Source organism: Malaclemys terrapin, chromosome 22 (assembly GCF_027887155.1).
Source record: "Malaclemys terrapin pileata isolate rMalTer1 chromosome 22, rMalTer1.hap1, whole genome shotgun sequence".
NCBI classification, from domain to species: domain Eukaryota; kingdom Metazoa; phylum Chordata; order Testudines; family Emydidae; genus Malaclemys; species Malaclemys terrapin.
The window spans coordinates 14,491,370-14,513,294 of NC_071526.1; the positions used below are offsets into that span (position 1 = coordinate 14,491,370).

The 21,925-nt window shown below is 60.0% G+C and overlaps 1 protein-coding gene across 2 annotated transcripts in view; it reads right to left on the reverse strand.

Moving 5' to 3' along the window:
• Positions 1-242: 242 nt before the first annotated feature.
• The window catches only part of TINAGL1 (tubulointerstitial nephritis antigen like 1), a 28,985-nt gene continuing 7,302 nt past the window's right edge, over positions 243-21,925 (reverse strand). For both annotated transcript variants that reach the window (XM_054012012.1, XM_054012010.1), the window contains exons 3-12: positions 21,043-21,106; positions 15,540-15,632; positions 14,165-14,279; positions 10,971-11,094; positions 10,524-10,674; positions 9,800-9,989; positions 9,522-9,567; positions 7,130-7,253; positions 2,645-2,690; positions 243-1,982 (exon numbers count right to left, since the gene is read on the reverse strand). In XM_054012012.1, the coding sequence (XP_053867987.1) occupies positions 1,839-1,982; positions 2,645-2,690; positions 7,130-7,253; positions 9,522-9,567; positions 9,800-9,989; positions 10,524-10,674; positions 10,971-11,094; positions 14,165-14,279; positions 15,540-15,632; positions 21,043-21,106 (1,097 nt within the window). In that variant the 3' untranslated portion in view covers positions 243-1,838. The remainder of the gene's footprint in view (positions 1,983-2,644; positions 2,691-7,129; positions 7,254-9,521; positions 9,568-9,799; positions 9,990-10,523; positions 10,675-10,970; positions 11,095-14,164; positions 14,280-15,539; positions 15,633-21,042; positions 21,107-21,925) is intronic.

Consider the following 21,925-nt stretch of genomic DNA (forward strand, 5'->3'; position numbering starts at 1 on the left):
GCCCAGCTGGGGCAGAGAGCGGCCCGCGGGGAACTGGAGCGGCAGTGGGGGGACGTATGGCAGCAGGCAGGGAACGGGGGAAGGTTTCCTAGCTGGTTACTTTGCTGGTAGCGCATCCACCCCAGGGAGGAACCAGAATCCAAGCCAGACTCCCCTCCCCGCAGGCCTGCCCCAGAGACCAGTGCAGGAGGGTGCTGCGTCCCCCTTCCATCCTAACCCCGCCCGCCCCAGCACAACTCTCCACCCCAGCCTTTGCTTTGATCTCTCTGCCCCTGCGGCCAGTCCGGTGCCTGGCCCCCCAGGTTCCCACTCTTGGTGCGGTGCCTGACTTCTCTGCTGGAGCAGGCAGTTCTAAGCCCCCCTCCCCGTCCCGCCGCTCCGGTCAGGCGGAAGCACAGGGCTGTTTTAACAATCCTCTGCCTCTTTGACATGAAAGGCTGCAGCTTACTGTCACGACTCGGGCCGCGCCGCTGACAGCGCCAGCGAGGGCATCGAGCGCAAACATCCGAGTGACCTCCGGCGCCCAACAATGGCCTGTTTAGCCAGGCCGGGATTAGGCACTAAGACCCTGCCGGCCGGTACAAAGCGTGGGGCCGTGGTGAAAAGCCAGGGGGCTGGGGACGCACTTTCAAGTGCTCAGCACATATAAGCTACGGGCCAGTGCACCGCAGCCTCGGTGTCAGCAGAAAGCCAGCCTTGCCCGGGTCCCAACAGGGATCCGCGCGAGACGGGGGTCGTTTGGAGGCGAGACGCTGAGGCTCAGAGCAGAGGGCTGTGGAAGGGCGGCGGGGGACGGGGTGTGTGGGAAATTAGGAAGTTGGTCGGAGATCCTGTGGGGACTGCAGTGGGACTGGGTGGGAGACCAGAGTGGGCTCCTAGGGGCGCAGGAGAGGGGACCTCTAGGATAATGGGAAAGCTAGAGATGACCAGGGTGAAGAACAGCAGCGTGTCAGTTACTCTCCTGCCTTGGCCCAGCTCCATCCAGGCCGCATGGCTGGTGGTAACCCCTGGAGACCCAGCTCCCTGCTAACGCGGGAGTCTCTCCGGAAAGGCTGGGGTTCCTCGTGCTGGCTGTGCCATCTCCTCGCCCGCTGGCAGGGGGGAAAGGGGCAAACACCCTGCCACTGGGGTGACAAAGGCGTGGCTCAGTGGCACCCTGTGCGCTCTGCACAAGGGCCAGGCAGCTTGCCCCCGGGGAGATGAAAGGGTTAACTACAGGTTGGTCTCTGGAGAGCTGGAGGTCCAGGAAGCCCTAGGGCCCCCTCCGTATCTCTGGGGTAAAGCCCAGCGATGGGTGGCGGGGCTGGGACAATGGGGGCCCCGAAGGCGGTGGCAGGGATCACAAAAGGGTGGGGTGACAGACCAATCTGATTTCCACACGGCGGGGCTCAAGACACCCCAGCCCCACAGCAGAAGCCGCAGCCCAAAACCCCACCCGAGTAGTGTAAACAGGGCCCTGTCCTCACTAAAGCGCATCCCAGAGGGGACCAGGCCTGGGGGTCCCAGCACGTCTCCAGCTAGGGACTGGTCAGGGCCGAGGGTCCGTTACCAGGAGAGGGTGAGGCCCGTGCTATGAAGACATTCCTTGGTGGCAGTTCCATGAGTCCTCAGGGATCCTCCCAGGTCCCCTGGATGCCAGGCCTCTCAGAGCCCTACGTAGTCCTGGGAGAGGACGGTGGCCAGCTGGGGATCCTTCGGGGTCCCTTGTGGGTAGCGACGGAGCCAGAGTCTGCTGCAGGTGCCTGTGGCTGGGTCCAGATCACACTTGGGCTTCATGGAGCACGTCGGGGCTGTGGGAGGAACGGCCTCCCCGTGCCATGCGGGGCCACCCGGCTGGCTCACTTCCGGCGCCGCATGTCCTCCATGCTGACGCGGCCCCAGACGCCCACCACGAAGGTCTCGATCTCGCACTCGTTGGCGCCCCGGGCGATGCGGAAGTAGCCGCCCTCTCCCCAGTGCTTGCCCCAGGAGTTCGCAGCCACCTGCAGGGAGGCCAGAAAAAGACGTTAAAAGACGTTAGCAGCCGAGTCTGTGTGTAGCACGTGTGTACAAGGACACAGCCAGACAGACACACGCATACAGCCAGACAGACAGACGCGTGCACACACAGCCAGCCAGACGCACACAGCCAGCCAGACACACACGCACGCAGCAGTGCCCTGGAAAGCACCCCTTCCCTTCCCTGGTTCTGACCCAAAGTTTGGAACAACGGAAGAGGCTGCCCCGCACTGGCTCCATCTCCGGTTCTGCGCCAGCCACAGCCCATGCCAGCTGGGCCCCGCCGGTCTGTCCTGGGGAGACCCGCAGCCCAGTCACACGCTGAATCGAGCTGCTGGCTCCTGAACTCAATCCTGAGCCTTAGCGTGCCCATGTCTGGCTTCCAGTGCCCCAGGACACAACAAACCCCCCTGCCCCCGGGTGAGAACTGCAGCCAGCCTCAGGACGGTAGCTTGAGGACTGGCCCCACGCTGAGGGCACAAGGCCTGGGGGGTTGATGGCACCTCTGCAGCGTCACCGGGACTCAGGAAGCCGCGCAGCACCGGTGGGACGCTAACCCTCCCACCGCTCTCCACCCTACCCACGCAGCTCCCAGTGCAGGGGGGCTGCGATTACAGGGGTGTTTCATTGCCAGCGCAACACTCACCCAGTACTTCTGAGTCTGCCCCTGGGGCGTCCTCTCTTCTCCCCACCTGCGGCAGGATCGAAAGGAACCGATGGTTAGAGGCGGGGGTCTGGTTCTGGGTCAGGCTTGGAGCCTCACCGCCCCAGTCCCAGCGGATCCAGCTCATATGAGTCCTGCCTTTTCATGTGCTCCACCCTTGAGCAAACCCAAGGGCGGGGGGAATGAAGACTTGGCCCAGTCCCCTGGAGCCGTCCAACCCTTGCCTTGTGTCCCAGGGCAAGCCAGAGGCGACCCCACTCAGGAGCTCCCCGCTCCCATCACGCGCTCGGTCGTGGTTCCGAACTGCGTGGAAACCTGGCGCCGCTCCACTCCGCTCCCTGGGGCTGGGCTCAGGACCTGGCCGGCTGGTTCGGTTCCGCGACTCTCCCGTGAGCAGATGGAGAGAACACCACGGAGAAGGAGACGCCTGTTCCTCACTTGCCTGCCCGGGCCTTGCTCAGGGCGTCAGGTTTTTCCTTCAGTCCCCAGCCCGGCTGTTGCCTGGGGGACTGTTTTGCCCCTGGTGTTGGAACTGGTAACCACGGCGACACTCGGTTTACTGTCACTTCACCGGGTTGGGTCTCAGGCTGGAGGGGTCCCGGGGCCAGCGGGTTGTTTAGCTTTGCCGGTTTCCTGGCTCGCGGAGATGGCATGGAGCCCTGAGGTCACAGCTCCCGCCCAAGGGCCAAGCTCGCTCCTGGAGCCCGGCCAGGCAGAGTTAGCAGTGGGGAGGGGGAGTCAAGTGCTAAGGGATGTGAGAACCAGGAACAGAGGGGGCAAGTGCTGGGCAACCTTCCCCTACACAGCTCGGCCGGTGCCCCTCACTCCCAGCCCCCTGTCCGTCCAGTCCTGAGCCCCGCACAGCTCTGCCGGTGCCCCTCACTCCCAGCTCCCTGTCCCTGCTGCTCCAGTCCTGGGCCCCGCACTGCTCGGCCGGTGCCCCTCACTCCCAGCTCCCTGCCTGTCCAGTCCTGGGCCCCACACAGCTCTGGCGGTGCCCCTCACTCCCAGCCCCCTGCCCCTGCTGCTCCAGTCCTGGGCCCCGCACAGCTCTGCCAGTTCCCTCACTCCCAGTCCCCTGCCCGTCCAGTCCTGGGCCCCGCACAGCTCTGCCGGTGCCCCTCACTCCCAGCTCCCTGTCCCTGCGGCTCCAGTCCTGGGCCCCGCACAGCTCTGCCGATGCCCCTCACTCGCAGCCCCCTGCCCCTGCCCGTCCAGTCCTGGGCCCCGCACAGCTCTGGCGGTGCCCCTCACTCCCAGCTCCCTGTCCCTGCTGCTCCAGTCCTGGGCCCCGCACAGCTCTGCCAGTTCCCTCACTCCCAGTCCCCTGCCCGTCCAGTCCTGGGCCCCGCACAGCTCTGCCGGTGCCCCTCACTCCCAGCTCCCTGTCCCTGCTGCTCCAGTCCTGGGCCCCGCACAGCTCTGCCGATGCCCCTCACTCCCAGCCCCCTTCCCCTGCTGCTCCAGTCCTGCAGCCAAGTGTGCCAATGCACCTCAACCCTTATCTGCAGCCCCCATTGCTGGCCCTGGCCTAGCTGATACAGGTACTAGAGACGCCGTTCATTTACCCGTCACTGTCCACTCCAAAGAGGAAAGGTGGCTGCATTAACCCTCTCCACCTTGGGTCTCTCATGCCCCCTTGGCACTGCAGCTGGGCCAGAATATACAGGTGCAGCTGCCTTTATCCCGCTCGGGCAGGAGCTGAGTTCCAGGGTGCTGAAGGAGCTGCAGGAGCCAGATTTGCTTTGGCTGAGGGATCTGACTGTGGCTGTAGGGGCGCGGCTATCGGCCCACACCCTGCAACCGTTTGGCCCCGCTGCCTGGCCTACCTGCAAGAAACCAGCCAGATACGGGCAGACCCGGCTGGAAAGGGACCTGGAACATTTCCAAGAGCTCATTCCAAGCTCCCCGGGGCCTGGGGCCAAGTCACCCCGGGGCAGCAGCACGTCAGCCCAAACCCGAGCCAAGTGGCTTGCGGGCCCAGGAAGCCAGCAAGCCGGGGCAGCTACCCAGAGGTGGAAACACAGCAGGCTTGTGTCCTTCGTGTCTGCCTGGCAGAGCCCCGAGCGGGTGGCGGAGGCTGACATGCTCTTCTTGGTTCTACCTGCTGAACTGGATCAAACCCTGCTAGAAACAGGACATTCCACGGTCCCCAGGGCTCCGCCCAGTCTTGTTCTGCATGTCCCTGGGGCGCCTGTTGCACAGCTTAACAATCCTCCCTGGAAGGTCTGCGGCTAAGGGTTTGATGCCACAGACTCCCTGTGCGACCTTGGACACGTCCCTTAGTCTCTCAGAGCCTCGGTTCCCCACCTGTGAAATGGGGGCATAATTCTTCCTTTGTCTGCTTGGACCAGCTCCCCCTCCGGCTGCGCCTGGCACAACGGGGCTCAGATCTCACCTAGGGCAGCTCAGTGCTCTTGCAGCATAAACTTTAAATACCGCCCTCTCTTGACCCCCATGCTACCCTCCTTCATGCCAGCCCCTCACCCCTGCTCCAACCCCTCCGACTCCACTGCTCACCCCGCCTGGTATCGGACAGTCTGAGCCGGCTGCATCCCCGCCTCCCGGCCATGCTGGGCTGCTGTCCTCTCCCCAGCCTGCTCTCCAGCCCGAACCCATCCCATTTGCCGCTGCCTTCCCCAGAAGGAGGTGCCTGACCAGCAGGGCTGCAGGGGAGCTCAGCTAGCTAGCGGCAGTAGTGGGTGTCCCAGTGTGAGCCCCATCACTAGGGGGCGCTGTAGACCACACCGCCCTCCTATGGAGGGCACAGCCGGCCGCCAGTGTGGTTCGTCTGATCTCTGCGTCCCCGGCGGCTCGATCGGTGCAAACCTGGGGTTCGACCCACTCCTCTCTGAGCGACGCAAAGCGCCGGAGCGTGACTCACCGCAGGCTGGGCCCAAAGCACGGGACCCGCTTCCCCCTCCTTTCATCTCTCCCCACACATACGCTTCCTCTCCAGCCCAAGGAAGGGGAACTCCCTTCCTCCACCGCAGGGAAAATGTCTTCGCAGACTGAGGGAGCTTTTCCCACGAGCAGCGCCTAGAACTGACTCAGTGAAGGGCCCAGGCAGGACCAGGAGTCAGGGCGGGACGTGCTCCCAGCTGGGCCGTCTGTGCCATCCTGGGGACACGGGTGGATGGTGCCAATGGGGGGGACAGTCATTCGGGGTAATAGTGAGAACAAGGCAGGTGAAAACAGGGCTGTCAGCGCATACAGCACCCACCACACAGGTACCAGCATCCGTACAGCCCAGGATGCTTCCCTGGGCGCAGAACGTGCTGGAGTTACGCCATACCCCTCACCCCTCTGACCATTGCTCCAGCCCCGATCCTGCACCACGAGGGGCCAAGGGGCCTTTTGCCATTAACTGCCATAGGGGCAGGATCCCAGTCTCAGCCTCCCAGGTTGCACCAGCTTTTCACAGCTGCTTCTAAGCACAAACCCAACGCCCGGCCTGCAACCGAGCCCCGCAGCCTGGCGCGCTGCACTCAGCGCAGAAGCTCGGGGGTGGAAGAGCAGCGGGGCTGCGGATCGGGGTTGAGGGGCACCAGCAGAGCTGCACGCGGGGCCCCAGGACGGGAAGAGCAGAGGGCAGGGCAGGCTGGTACAACTATTCCAGCCTGTGCCAGGCTTTGGCAGCCTCCTGCACTCACGAGAACGAAACCCAGCCTGGGTTTTTCTTAAAACAAAGGAAACGTATTTGTTTCTCCTCTTGGCTTGAACTGGCCCAGAGGGCACCGGGGGGGCCACCAGGGCCGGACCAGGCTGCTGGAAACTCTGGGCTGCAATTTGTCCTGCGACAACAAGCGCTGGCCCACACTGGGGCTGGTTCTTTGGCCCTGTGTCTCCTGTAGGCCTGCGGGGAGGGAGTGGGGGGAGGGGCGCTGGGCAGGCTGGCTCAGGCAGTGGGTCTCTTGGGAGACTGTTCTGCCATGCAGCCCCCACCCCACAGAGTCCAGTGGCTCCCAGAGATGAGCTGCCCACCCCCGGGACACTGCCAGAGGAAAAACTCTCAACCTCCTCCCTCCAGAGGGGAGTGGCCCTGTCTGGCTGCCATCCTTCCTCCGGCCTCTGCTCTCCCCGCGGGCCCCCCAATGTACTTTGGGATTCCAGGAAGGGCGCCGGCTTGGCACATGTTCAATGCCACTCACCATGGCCCCCCACTCCAAATACACAGCGCCCTGCCCCTTCAGCAAACAGCCTAGTGTCTCGGTGTGACACCTCCCCCGATACACCCAGCCAGCCAACAGCCTCCCACCAACACCCCCTCGTTCTGGCCTCAGTGCGCATGCCCGCACACCGCCCTGACGGCCCTTGCAAACGCCTGACCCGTCCTCGACACCCCACTAATTTCACGCCCCCATCTCCCTCCCCGACACCTTCTCAAACACCCACATAACCCTGCCCGACACCTCTGGCACGCGGGCGCAGACACAAAATTGCTACGGCATGAGAGGCCCTCCTTACCCTGTGATTTTCACTGAGTGGGTGCCGTGTCTCCGGTGGTGCTCCGGCTTCCCAGCCATCACCGGCGTGTGCCGATAGACACCACTCTTGTACACGAAGAAATCCTCGTGAACCTCCATGATGGCTGCAGACAGGGAGGAAAGAGCAGTGTCACCATGGGGTGAGGGGACAGCTACACATCATCTGGGTGAGCAGGGCCCATGGTGCCCCCTTCAAGCCAGATTTCTTTCCCGGGTGATGCCCCTCTATCCTCTGCCCCTCTGGTGTTGGTAATTAGGTGACCTTGGTGGAGGGAGGTTGTGTGTACTGCACCTTTAAATTTCCTGAGCCATTTTGTGAGAGGTGGAGTTAATGCAGCATGCTCGGACAGAGACGCACACACTGTGCTCTCTTTCCCCCAAGCAGACTTGACTTTTGTTCTTTGTTGTTTGATTTAAATGGAAAGTCAGCCAGGCTGAACATATAGGGAAGGCTAGTGCAGATGGGGTGAACACAGCTGGGTTTTCGAGCAGGATTTCTCCCTCCCCTTTGGGCTACTCCTGCCAAGGGAGCTTTTACAAAATTTATTATCACGCCGATTAAAAATCAAACCAATGGGAATTTGAGATCAGCTCCCTGCAGTTAATAACTGAACACGGTCCTAGCGACGCGCAGCCCCCATTTGTGACGAGAGCAGGATGGGTGCCCCAGCACCAGAGACCATTAATCGGCTTAACTGCGGCTTTACCAATCACACAGCTTGTTAAACATTAACCCGCCTCGCCCTGCCTGCCAAAGGGAGCGTGTAGCGTGTGGGTATCCTGTGGTGCTGAGATGGGGAGGGGAGGCCACTAGCTAGCTGGGCGGGACACGTGAGGCCCTTGGTTTTCACTTTTTACTGAAAATGTCCTGGGTTTTACAAAAGCTCGTATTGGGTTTTTAGTGAGTTTCACCCGGAATTTTGGACCACTCGAGTACAGGAAAAAAACAATGATGTTAAGAAAATCCAGTGCAGCAGAGCTGTGTTTAGGTTGTAATAAGTTAGACAAAGTGTACCCGGGAGGCTGTTAAAGTGAGACCGCGGAGTGCGTGTGAACCATTAATGTGCAATTCATGAACTAAACCACAGTTCGCAGCAGCTTTTACTTTCAGTACTCTTACTTTTCTCAATTTGCTGCTGTTTCTGTCCTCCAACCCAATCTGGCTTCCAATATTAATCCTGGTATTTACCCAGAAAACTGTGAAGTTAATTTTTTGGCACTGATTTTTGATCCTTTTTTAAAATGTTTGTAATAAACACTAGTACAGTCCTGGGAAATTGTAAAGAAAAATAAAAACTGAAAACAAAGGGCCTTTGGTATATTCCATGAAACGGACTCACCACAGATTGAAATACTGACGGACCATTTTTTGGTAAATGTTGAAATGAACACTTGCAAAGACAAAATGCCGCAAGTCTGCTGCTTTGTGTCTGTACGCTGCCTGGAACAATGGGATTTTGGCTAGCCCTTAATGAACATGATTACTAATAGGTCGCTCAGGCCCATAACCTGGGCATCATCTTGTATTTGGCCTTCTCTATTGTTATTTATTATAATTTGTATTGTGGGACAATTGTGGGGCCCTGAGACACAGACCAGGACCGCGCTGTGCTAGGAGCTGTACAAACACAGTACAAAGAGATGGTCCTTGCCCCAGACCCCCACCCAGGCTGCGTCTAATTCTTGCCCCCTCTTTCTCCATGATGGGATCCTGCTCCCTGAATCAGGAACGGGCCCCATTTGCTGTCCCATTGGGAAGCACACAGTATTAAGTGTGCCTCTGGCAGGTAACACTCAGGACACTAGCCCATGCCGAAAGGGCCAGTCTATTCTATTCCACGCAGGTTCTCACACCACGCTCCCCACCACTGCACCCGAGGGCTGGATTCACAAAGCACCTATGCCCAACATTTAGACATCAAAACCCTGCTGAGCGGCTGCCTAACCCACATTTCCACCAGGAAAATCCTTTATTTTTCAGCCATCCGGCACGCACAGCCCCCTGGCATCACTGAGCTGCTCTGTGCCTAAGCCCTGAAGGGATCCTCGAAGCCCAGCACTCGAGGCTAATGTCTCCCCTGCCAGCTCCACCCCTGAGGTCCTGGAGACGGGCGCCGGATGTGGCCAGGGATAGCAACAGAGGGGCATGCCCCCTTTACCCCACTCCCGGGGGGGGAGGAGCAGCCCAAATGGAAGCCAACCCCCTAGCCCTCCTCCTCTGCATTAGCCAGGGACTAGTAACAGGGTCTGCGGGAGAGGGAGGGGGCTCCCTGGGGCTGGACGGGTAGCGGGGTCTGTGCCGGAGTCGGATGGGAAGGGGATTCCCTGCGGCAGGTGGTGGGTGGGTCCAGTCCAGCTGGCGCATCCCTTACCTTGCACGGGCCCATTCTCCATCAGCTCCTTCATGATCTCCTTCTCCTGCAAACAGAGAGCAGGGCTGGGTCACACCCGGGCCGGGAGGTGGTGGCAGCTGGGAGACCCTGGGCTTTAATCTCGGCACGGCCCTCACCCCACCCCTCCAATGCCCTCCCGATTGGAGCCTGCTGTCCCTGAGCGAGTGGGACTGGGCCAGCCCAGGTCCAGCCAGCGTTAACCCCTCGGGGGCTGGCCTCCGCCCACAGAGGGCTCCGGGCGGGGCAGCGGCACTTACGCTGGACGAGAGGCGGTAGGCGGGGGTCGACTGGTAGATCTCGTTGGAGTGGGTCTGGGGGTTAGGGCACTGCTGGGTGGCTTGTCTCTTCCCTCTGCCCGTGGAGCGACTTTGCATCATGCAGGGCCGGCCTGCGGGGGCGCTGTCCTTCTCCCGGCTGGTGAAGGGGTAGCAGCTGTCAGTCACCACCCTGGGAGGCAAGAGTGGGGGGTAAGAGAGGGCTGCACAGCGGCAGGTGGGACAAAGCGCCAGCCCCCGGCACAGGGATGATGGGCCGGGGAGGGCTGGGACACCCAGTGCAGCTCCAGGATGGCTTGACCAATGCTGGCTCCGTCTCAGATTGGAGGCGACCGTGCCAGGGGATGGATCATTCTCTGGGCAATGCCAGCCTGTTCCTGGGCACAGTGCAACAAGTCCTGCCCTCTCTCTCCCCCCCTGGTTTTGCCAATGCCCCTTGATCCCAACCCATCGCTCTTCTGCTGTTCCAGCCCTGGGCTTCCCTCTCCACCTGCAGCTTTGCCAGTGCCCCACAACCCCCCTGCTATATTCCTACCCCCCGCCATACACACAGCCCCCCACTCTCTGAGCCCTGAACTCCCAGACACAGCTCAGCTGATTCATTCCACCTCTGCCCTGCAGCCCCCTCCCCCGCTGCCCCACTCCGGGGCTCCCTCCCCTGCCCAAAGCTCTGCTGACGCCCTTCCACCCTTTGTACCACACTCACCCTCTCCTGCGCAGATACCACCAGGCCCGGTCGATCCGGCCCCCGCTGCAGCCCTGCTGGTTCCGAGTGTCGCACGAGATCAGGTTCTGGGGGGACAGGGCGGGCGTCATGTGTCCCATGGAATGGATGGAGATCCTGTCCGATGCCACCGCTTGGAGGAAACGCACGTGGTTAGGAGGTTCCTAACATAGCAGATACAACTCTTCTCCCTTCCCCCAGCCAATCAGCCTCAGCCCCAGGGGCCCGAGCCGGGACAGGGAGCAGCTGGCACTTGGCACGACGGACGGGCCCATTCTATGCACCACGCCAATGGGCAGAGCCATGGCAGCAAGGGGAGGGAGTGGCAGGGGTCTTCCAGTGAGCGGGTACAGAGGGCTCCTTCTCTCTGCACCGGCCACCTCCTGCCGGGGCACGCTGCCCGGCACTGCTGCCCAACGGGCGCCTTACCTGCCGTGGAGAAAGCCCAGGAGCCGGCACAATTGCCCTGGTCCAGGGGCTCGAGGACCAACCCGGGCCACTTGTCAGCTGCGTTGAAATGGCTGGGGAGCCGCTCGTTGGTGTCCATGCTCATCTGCAGAGGCAGAGACAGGGAGCCTCAGCGGGCCACAGGGGCTCAGTGCCAGAGCACCAGGGACACCACGGCCGAGGGCGGCTGGAGTTCCAGGCTGCATTCAAGAGAGGAGCCCTTCTAGAGACAATACCCCAGGGCCAGCTGAGAGCCTGGCCTCTTCCCCTTTCCCCAGGAGCCTTTGCTTCCCCCCCGCCCCCCGCCAAAAGCCTCCTGCAGGATCCAAACCTCCCCCAAGCAGGCAATCAACCCCGACCCACTTGGTGGGTGTTAAACTGGAGATGGGCTTGTGGTAAAGGCACTGGGCTGGGGCTTGGGAGCTCTGGGCCAGTTCCTGGCTTTGCCACTGACTCTGCGCCAGTCACTTAGGCTCAGAGGGATGTAGGTGCCTAACTCCCATTGGCTTGGGTAAGTTTTCAAAGTGCCTAAGTCCCTTCTTCAAAAGGGACAGGCATGTAAGAGCCTCTTTGGAAGTCAATGGGCTTTGGGCTCCTAATTGACTTGGGTTCTTTGGAAATTTTCACCCTCTGCAGCTCTGTTCCCCAACTGCAAACCGGGGATACGAATCCTTCCTCTGACTTGTCTAGTGACACTACCAGCGCCTTGGGGCAGGGCTGTCTTCCCCTGGGTGTGCGCACCAGGGCGCCCTGAGCTCAGGTGCCGGCTTCTTGGGCTACTGGAACAACAACAGGCTTTCTTTAAACCTGGCTGAATTGCAACCCTCCAATTGCAGAACAAATGGCTGCCTTTCGTTTTGGAGTGAATTCAGGGAGTCCTTCCTGGGCAACACTGCCCAGCCCCCAGCCGGCCGCCAGCCATGCACCGGGGCGGATGCAATTCAAATGCGGAGCATTTATGTGTGATTAGGAAACGTCTCTAAAAATACACATGGTCAGGGAGTGAAGGACACTGCGGCCTCGGACCGTGGTCCGCCCTTGCCCCCGAGCTCAGAGGGGAAGGCGCGTTGATGTTTGCGCTATGTTCTCTCCTGAGCGATCGCGCACCAACGATAGGGGCACTCCAAGAAAAACAAAGCCAGGCCATAACAACAGGGACCCTTCTTTCCATCCTCCACACCTTGATGATTTCAAGGTTCCCAGCGGGAGGAGGGATAAATATGAACTGCTGGGACTGGGGTCAGCACAAGACTATTTCAGGGGTCTGGTCTGGCCTTCCTTCCTTGGGGGAAAGAGGCCGCCAGCTGGCAAGGTGTGGAGGTGAAGGAGAATGGTGTAAACGCCTCGACCGTACAGACTTGCCCCGTCCCTGCAATGCAGCGAGAGAGTTCCCAGCCAGGATCGCACCCAAGGTCTCTGACCCCAAAGTACAGGCCTCTAAAGCACTAGCTCTGTTCAGCGAGAGCAGGGTAGGGTGCGGATTGACCGCCTAGCGCACTTGGCCAGGGTGCTACCCGCAGCCTGGCCTGGCATGGGGTTGCTGCACTGCTGCCTGCCGTCACCACCAGGAGGCGCTGTTGGGGCTGCTGCCCCGAGGTCGTTAATGGAATCTGAGCATGCTACCGCCTGACCGCCCCGATCTTTGCCACCCCCGCGTCATGGCAACCTGTGTCGGGCAGGAACAGCCCCCACCCGATCGGACGCAGCCCCCGCGCCTGGCTCAGATGAGTACAGGGAATCCCCGAAAACGGGAAAGCAAAATGAAAACTGGCCTTTTCCCCCCATTCACACCTCTTCCTGCCCTGGCTTAGACCACCCCCGAGTCCCGGGTCAAGCAGAAGCGCCAAGAGACAAAAAAAAAAAAGCAGCAGGCGAACAATAGCGCAAGCTGGACTAACGACCTGTCCCATCCGCTGACAGCCTGGGTTTCCTGCCCGGCCGAGCCAGCTGACTTCCCTCCCAGCCCCCACTGGAAAAACAGCGTCTTGCTCTCCAAGAACGTGCTTGGAACAGAATGAGTCTGAGCAGTGCCCCGTCGCTTTTCCACACGCACCGGCAGGGGCCACCTTCCACGGGAAACTGGACGGGAGCGGAGCCCGGGCGACGTCAGTGTCGTGCCCTGGCAGCCCCTGCCCGCGTGTTTGTTCTGGCAGGAGCCTGGAGGGACAGACTGCGTCCGGGGTAATGCACCGTGCAGCAGGCTGGCTTTGCAGACTCAGCAGCGGCACAGCAGGGGCCCGGGGGCCGGCGCGGACCTCGCTTTCCGATGGGAAACAAACAGGGGAAGGAGAGGAAAAGAATCCAGGGATCGCAAGGCTGAAGCTACTGAGCTGGGGTTTCCAGAGGAACAGGTCCAATGAGACCCCCACGGAGCCTCCACTACAGGCCTGGGAGTATCGGCCCACTTCAGTCTTCCAAAAAATCCGACGTGGCTTTGTACCCCTGGACTGGGGGTTCCCTGGGGTAGCCTGCAGCCTCCTCCAGAGAACACGCCCCTTTCCCCTGCCCGCAGCCTGAGCCGGCTGTCAAAGGAGGCCGCCATAACTGGGCAGTGACTGGCCCATAGCCGGCGGCTGTCCTGCCTCCTGGGGTTCCGGACAGAAGCACACGACCCCAGTCCCTGATCCCAGGTGTGTGCTAGCATCACTGCCTGCGGGCGAGCAGCACGCTTCTGGGCACGTCCGCACGCCGGTGAGCATTTGTGGGCAGGCAGGCCCTGATAGTGCTCCCTGCCACGTGGATCCTCACGGGCATTAGCCCCAGCTCAGGAACTTGCCCGGGAAGGCTGTGCGGTGAAAGGCTGCCGGTGTATGAAATCGAATCGGGACAGCCCGGAGCTTCCGCAGCTCGGCAATAATCAATGGCAGAGAGCAGCAGCCCTGAGCCAAAGCATGGAGCCATTTCCAGCACAAGGAGGAAGGCCCTACCAGGGTAGGAAGGAAGGTCAGTGCTGGACTGGGCCAATTCCCAGCTCAGGCACAGACACCCAGTATGACCTTGGTCTGGTCACTTAATCTGCCCCGTGCCTCAGTGCTCATCTGTAGAATGGGGATAATGCCCCCCACAGGGATCAAATCCCAGCTGCAGGCTGGGACGGGAGAGTTAGTCTCAAGTGGGCAGGAACTAAACCCAATCCCCACGCTATTCAAGGCCTGGGCCAGGCAAGACAGACTCACCTGCAGCTCATTCATGTGCATGACCGTAGGGGGTGGTTTGATGGTCCCCAGCCGGTAGTGGATCCCTTCGTCCAGCGTCATCCCCCAGAAATGGCTGTAGTTGGCGGCTCTCCAGCTAGCGAGGGACAGGCGCAGGTCCGATTAGAGAGCAAAGCACCCCCGACACGCTCACGACCCCAGGCGTGGACGGCTCAGCCTGAAGCTGTAGGGTGTTGACCAGCTCCACCCCCTGGAAGTGCTAGTTGGGGGCATGCGGGTGTTTAACACAGAGATGGGCCTGGGCTGCAGGGCCCACGTCTGGCCACCTCAGGGCTTGAGAAGGGTCAGCGCCGGATTCCTCCCCGCCAAGGTCAGTGTGGCCCGTTCCAGAGACGGTCACATTGAGCCCAGGGCTTTGGTTTGGTCCCTGACACGGAAAGGGGACTTAGCCACGCCGTCCTAGGCCCTTATCTGGGCCCCGTTACTGTGGCATCAGCATTTTAATACATTCACTCTCTCGCTCCCGGGGAGGCAGGGGAGGGCGGTGCTAGTATCCCCAATGTACAGATGGGGAATGGAGCCACAGACAGGCTAAGGGACTTGCCCAAGGTCACTCTAGTGGTCTACAGCAGTGGTTGGTACGGAACCCAGGTGTCCGGCCAGTGCCTTCACCGCAAATCCAGCCGTGCTCTCTAGGTGCTAAGGGGCGTCTAACAGCATTTTAAGGGAAGGGTTTGGCTACCAGACGCTCACACGTCTCAGGAGAGGTTCCATCCCCCGCCCTGGCTCTGATGTGCCAAGGCAATGGGGCACAGGGGCTGTACCCTAGAGCGGGACGACATTTTTCTAACCAGAAAGGGCCCTTTTTTCTAAACCGAAAATTTTCATTCAAAATTGGTCGGTGGGTGGAATTTTTCTTTTTTCGCAAACCTCCCCCCCCCCCCCCAACGTGCTGCCTTTTTGGGGGGGGCACTGGTACTGAAAACGTTCTCAGAACGGTTGTCAGGACTTTTCATTTACTAAAAGCAGGCTTGGAGGCACAGGGCAGAATGTTAACCCTCGCTTGCCCAGCATTTCTCCCTCTGTAATGAACTCTTCCTTCCTCCCGCCTTGCGTCCGGCTTGTCGGTACAGACTGTAAGCTCTGTGGGGCCGGCGCTCTCTCTCACTGGGTGTCTGTACAGTGCCGAGCACAATGGGGCCATGATCTCAGCTGGGGGCTCTCGGAGCTACCAGGACCCAAACACTCTCAGCGAACCTGGCTCAGCATTTTGCAGGTTTCTCAGAGCATCGGGCTGCCCCGTGGACCCGCAGTGGAACGCCGACACCTCCAACCTTCAGGCTTTCGAAGGCCATGGCAAACCGTTCTCCCCGCCCACCCGGCAAAGGGCTCTTACCCATAATTCCCTCTGTTGATGGCATCAATCATCTCGCCATCGATGAGGCAGGCGTGCTGCTCACAGTCCCACTCCCCGTTCCCGCTGCAGGTGCTGGGAAGAGAAGGAGATAAGGGAAGGGTCAGCCAGGGAAGCAGGCCCAGCTGGGGAACTGTGGGACAAGGCCTTGCCAACGGCGCGGGACGGACCCGCTACGTGTCTGCCTGCGCTAGAGATCCGTCGTGTGAGGCCAGGACCAGTCGTTCCCTCTCACTCGCTCCCCGGCTGCACCCAAAGTCACCTCAGCCACGCATTGCCCACGGCACAAGTTGGGGGAGCTACCCCAGGTGGCAGCCGATAGTGGATCTCGAGGGAAGCTGCATCCATTGTTGCTCCAGAGTTGTGATTCAGCTATCGGCCTCAGCTCCTGTGCCTTCCCACAACCCACCCCCAGCACCCCATCCGCCTACGCTCTGCTCCGTTTGCAAGCCAGCACTCAGGGCCGGCTCCAGGCACCAGCGTTCCAAGCAGGTGCTCGGGGCGGCAATCTGCAAGGGGCGGCACTCCGTGTGTTTTTGCCACCCCGAGTAGCGTGCCGAATTGCCGCCGTGGACGGCGGGGGCAGTCTGTGTGCCGTTAGGGCGGCACGCGTGTTTCCGCGGTGGTGGCAATTCGGCGGCAGCTTCTATGTTCAGCTGCCCGCGGCGGCAATTCGACAGCTTCTGTCTTCCGGCTGAAGACAGAAGCTGCCACCGAATTGCCACTACCGCGGAAACACGCGTGCCGCCCTAACGGCACATGGACAGCCCCCGCCGTCCACGGCGGCAATTCGGCACGCTGCTTGGGGCGGCAAAAACAGTAGAGCTCGCCCTGCCAGCACTTAAAGGGTTGGATGCTGCCTTCAGAGAAGCAACTAAACTCACTTCTCTGCACCTTTGGAGACACGTGGGTCTACAAAACTGAGCCAGAAAGTCCTTGGCATAAGACTGTGACCCGTTCCCCTGCTGGTCCCTGCTGGAGCTTGGAAGGGCAAAGGAGCATGGGATGAAAACTAATGAGGCTGAAAGTTAGCCAGGCTTTTGCAAACATCAACAAACTCTGGAGCTGGGGGAAGGTTCAGAGCAGCTATTGCTGCCTTTCCATTAGTTCAGCAGCCCATGTTAAAACCAGGGAACACGAGAGAGTCTGTACTAAACCTTCGGGGAAACCTAGCCAGCCCACGTCTGCGTTACGGGTTCGGCAGCGACATAACGCTGTATCCCCACGGGTTTCTCCATCCCGCCTTCCCCATCAAAGGCACCATTCTTCCACCGCCCTGGCTGCATCTATGGAGTGCCAGGGTGTGGGTTTTTCACACCCCTCCCTGACAGAGTCACCCTGATATCACGTCTCTGTGGAGACCAGGCCTGGGATGCATTAGAAGAGCTGGGGAGGAAAGGAAGAGCAGGCCCTGCTCAGAGAGTTTCAGGCCCGAAGGACCCATCCTGATCATCTCTGACCTCCTGCACGGCACAGGCTGCAGAACCGAGTCGCCCACCGGCTCCTGCAGCCGGCCCAGCGCCTCTGGCTGAGTCACTGAAATCCTCAGATTTGACTGCAAGACTCCAAGTTACAGAGCAGCCACCGCTGGCTCTAGTTCAGTCCAGCAAGTGTCCTGTGCCCCATGCGGCAGGGGATCCGCGGGGCTGTGTGTGTGGGGGGGGGACCTGCAGCTCTGGATCAGGGTGCAGCAGCAGAGCTGTGGAGAGCTGGGGGGTGAGGAGCATGAAGCAGGCCCCTGAGCTCCCTCACTCTCATAGGCACCGAATGAAACCCATCCCCCCCCACACACCATTCCAGCACCTCCAGTCCCCTGGCGCCCACGGGGAGCTCACACAAGCCTTCTCCAGCATTAACCAAGCTCCAAGCAATGCTCGGTATTTTCTCCAAGAGCCCCGCTGGTTTTTGCTCCTTTTCCAGCCCAGAGAGGCTGCGCTTCCTTTTAAGGTGAAGGAGCTGCCGTCAGGACTCTCCGAGGATAGACAGAGCTGAGCCGGCAGACCCGGGCCCAGCCTTAACACTTCCCTCCCCAGACGCTGAGTGGGAGATCTCGCCTGCCTTCCGCTCAGCAGGGGACGACTGCCCCTCTGGGGGGCATTGGATGTCCGGTGCCCCTGCAACCCTGCTGCCAGGCTCCCGCCACTGGGTGCACGGGGCTGCCTGGCCAGTCTGGGCGGGTGCCGCTGGGCAGATGGAGGCAGGTGTTCCACTGGGGTGTGGATAGCGACATCCTCGCCGCCACCCCACAGAGGAGAGAGGGTGGGAACGCAGCCAGGGTGGGGGAGAGGAGATATCCCCCCCGCCCTCCCACAGCCAGCTGCCCAGGACCAATGAAGAGCTGTGTGCCCCTCATCCTGTTCCCTGGCTCAATGGAGCTCTCAGCAACCAGGCGGAGGGAGGGGACAGTTTATAACCTGCTAGAAACCATCAGCGGTTTGAAGAGTAACCGGCCATCCCTCCCCAGGGATCACAGGAGACGCCCCTCCCTGCCCCGAGGCCCCAGGCAGCAGAGCTGTGAGGGCTGAGAAGCATTTCTGCTCCTGGAAGGGCTGCTGGGAGGGTGGCAGCCTCTGTGCCGGGCGCCAGGGGCACAGGGCTGAATGTGACTGCCCACGCCCCGGGCCGCTCCTCTCCCCTGGTCCTGGGGTCCATGAATTTGCCCCACCCCAACTCATCAGCGACTGGCAGCTCCGCTGCACTCGCTAGCACTGAAAGACTCCGGGGTTCCATTCCTGGCTCTGACAAGCTGCCCTCCCGGAGCCTCAGTTTCCCGTCTGACATGGAGATAAGACTCTGGGGAGGAGGGGATCACTTCACTGATGACCCTTTCATTAAGCGATTTCAGATCCTTGCACGGATGGGACTATAGAAAAGCAAGACAGTCACATCCAATTAACCCTTCCCACCCCACTCCCGCCGAACGCCCCAGCCACGTCCCGACAGTCCACGTGGGTCTAGGTGGGCCCCCAGCCCAGCCGGGAGGGAAGCACATCACTGTTCAGGGGGGAAAGGGCTCACCGGAAACAGGAACAACCATGATAGCCTCCCCTGGGGCCAGGGGTCGCAGGCTCCTCTCTCAGGCCCAACATTCCTGTGTGTGTTATAACCCCGGGGGATCTTCCCTCCCCTCTGCCTGGCGATCGCATGAGGCAATGGAAAAAGCCAGAGTTCAAATTCCACGGCCTCCCAGATGCTTTCCAAGCCCTCCGCTCCCCCTCCTTGCTGTTTGGTCTCCGCACACACGGTGGTGCCCGGGTTGCTAGAGCATCTTGTTATTAACCCCTGGGGAGAGGATCTCGCCCCGCTGCAATCCACAGGGTGGAGCCCAGCCCGGGGAACTGCCCCGGGTGCAGACACTGCATCGCTCTCAGGAACTAAATCAAGGAGCAGAGCAGGCCCTGTTAAAAATGGGGGGAGGAGGGGTCGTCTGTAAGGTGCCCAGTAGTCCCGTGGCAGGAAGTAAACAGAGGTTTCACAGACGTTCACACCACCTCTGCCTCCTAGACTCTAGGCCGCTCTGGGGGCTGGAGCGGCCCCTGGGGTAAGTTAGAGCAGCCCCTTACGGCAACCATACCAGGTCACCAGTGGCCCTTCCTACCTGCCCTAGCATGATGCTGTGCCGGAGGCTGGGAGGGGGAGCAGCAGGGCACTCCTTATGGCTGGAGAGAGACCTAATGGCCTCTAACTCTGGGCCAGAGCAGGGCTGGATCTGCCTGGGGGGTCTAGTAGGACAGGGGAGAGATAACTGAGTGGGAGTAGCTAGGGGTCACACAAGATGCAGATGCATCTGGAGTAAGAGCTGAAAGGGGAATTGCTTATTAAGTCCGACGTGGGGTCAGGACTGGGAATATTTTGGCAGGAGGAGCATTCAGCCCCCAAAGGCCCAGCCCTGCTGGAAGACACTTCCCCTTCTGCAGGAAAGGCGGCCGGTTAATCTTGGGAACCTTGAGCCCTTACTGAAGCCCCCGCCCTGGGCAGGGTCTGACCCCTGCGGCCCCAGGAGCTTGGGAACTGGTCAGGGAAGAGTTTGCTTCAACACTGAGTGCATCCCACCCCCGCTTTCCTGCTGATAAAACACCAGCGAGAGTTGGCTCCTGAGACAGCCAGGCTGGGGAGCGGGGGGATTTCCAGAGATGCTCTGCTGTGATTGTCCTACACTCTGTATCCTCCCAACTCAATGCTGGGCTGCATGGGCTCGCGGGTGAGCTTCCTACCAGCTGATACACGGTGCTGCACTAACATCCGTATAAATCAGTGGAGTCACTCCGGATTCACACCAGTGTAACGGAGACAAGCATCCGGCCCATTATGAGCATGCAGGGATATCCCTGATCTACAGTAAGGCTCAGTTGGTGTATTTAGCTCTGATGCTTTTATGCCTTCGTTTTCTGTATCCTGCACCTTTAAATCTACAGGGCTCCTGCTCTCTGGAGAAGTGGGCAGCCATTTTGTGCTCAGTTCAGTACAGACTGTTAGGCGACACATGCGCGCGCACACTGCGCTCTCGCATAGAGACGTCTTTTGTTCTCCGTTGTTCTCCTCATCTAAAATAAATGCCATTCGCACCTAAATCATCTGTTTGCTCTTTGTACATGGAGAGGCATAACAGCCCAATCTGTCTTTCCCATCTCGATTTCTAGGATTCCAGAGATACTTTGGAAAGGGCTGTAAAGACTGGAATCAGCTCTCAGCATGCCGCTGAGAAAGGAGGTTCATTCGTGATGCAACCATAGCCAGCTTTCATAAAGGGAGGCCAACCATTGCCTGTGCTGGGGCTGCAGCCCGGGGAGTTTGACTAGATCACCTCTTGAGGTCCCTTCCAGACCTACATTTCTAAGCCACAGCGGGGTTATCAGGGCAGAATTTGGTCTCGGTGACACCTCTGCAGGAAACAGTGATGAACCCGAAACTGACCCAACCTGGGATTTCATCACCAATTTAACACTGGGCAAGTCGAAGGATTCGCTGTGGGTCATTAAACATGCAGGCCCAGTTTCCAGAAACCCCACGGCTGCGTTATGGCTCTGCCGTGGAAATTCTGGGCAGCCCGTGCCATTCCATTGCAGGCCAGGGAAAAGCTGGCAGTTCCCAAGGAGACTGGCACCCAAATCTCAGCGCCAGCCAAACCCCCGTGGATTGGCATCAGAGAACGCTGGAATCTGTGACAGGTCATGCCTCTGGCCCCACTCTCCTGCCAGTGCAGATGGCCCCTACAACACATTTTCTGATGCTCTGTGCAGTCTCATTTTACAAGCGATGGGTCTCCCGCTGAGCACACTGGGAGCCTTGTGAGATCTCTCTGTCAGGGGACGAGGCGGAAATCTTGGGGACGGGGTTCCGCTAAGGAAAAATACATTTTGAATGATTTAAAGAGAAACCTGAGTCATCGGACTTAGCTGACGGCAAACAGCTCATTAGCAGCTCGGGAAATAATTAGCAACGCCTGGCGTCAGCAAGACCCGTGATCAGAAGCCCATGCACTCACCAGAGGTTGCAGTTTTCTCTGTAGGTGGCTCCGGTTGGGTACTTGTGTCCACCACGATCACAACCTGAACAGGAGAGAGGTGAAGAACAGACCACGGTGAGGAACTGTTCTACAGGGGTACGCGTGAGACTAGTTAGATCACTGCTACCACAAAGCAACTCCCCATAGCGTCCGTGGGAATCTTTCCATTGACTTCAAAGGAGCAGCACCAGGACCATAAGCCATACCACCAGCCCACGCAGAATAAGGAGCCGTGGTCACAGAGAGACTAAGTGAGTCACCCAGGGTCACACAGGGAGTCTGTGGCAGAGCAGGGAACGGATCCCAAGTGAGCGCCCGAACCCCTGGCCCACCCTTCCAAACTAATCCCCCTGCCCATTTAGAATGGTTTGGGGTCTGCCTTGGAAATATTCTGCACCCCTCTGTATCACAGCCAATCTCAGACAGGTTTTCCAGGCCTACCTGAGCTGTACCAGAGGGCACCGCTCTTGTGTCTCAGGACATGAAAGGGTTTAATTCTGACTCATGGGAGGAGGAGCCGGGTCCTTCCAACTATTCCGGGGGCCAGTAGGTTGTGCAGTTATGCAGCTGTTGCTGGAACTGAGCTGAACTGCCCTGCCGGCCTTTAACCCACTCCTCCCCTTGCTGGCTCCCAGCCAGGAGGTGTGCCAAGGCAGCTGGACAAAGTGCAATTGGAGACGGGGGGGGGGTGGGGGTGACTTCTCACCCTCTGATTTATTGGTTCGTGGTGCAGGGGAGGCTGTTTGTGCGGTTTTGGGTTCGGTGCCAGACAAGCGAAGCGTGTCCCAGGTGTGATTCATGCCCTGCACCCTCTGATGTAAACGTGCCCCAGGCTTTCCTCTTTGCTCCCCACAGCTCAGTC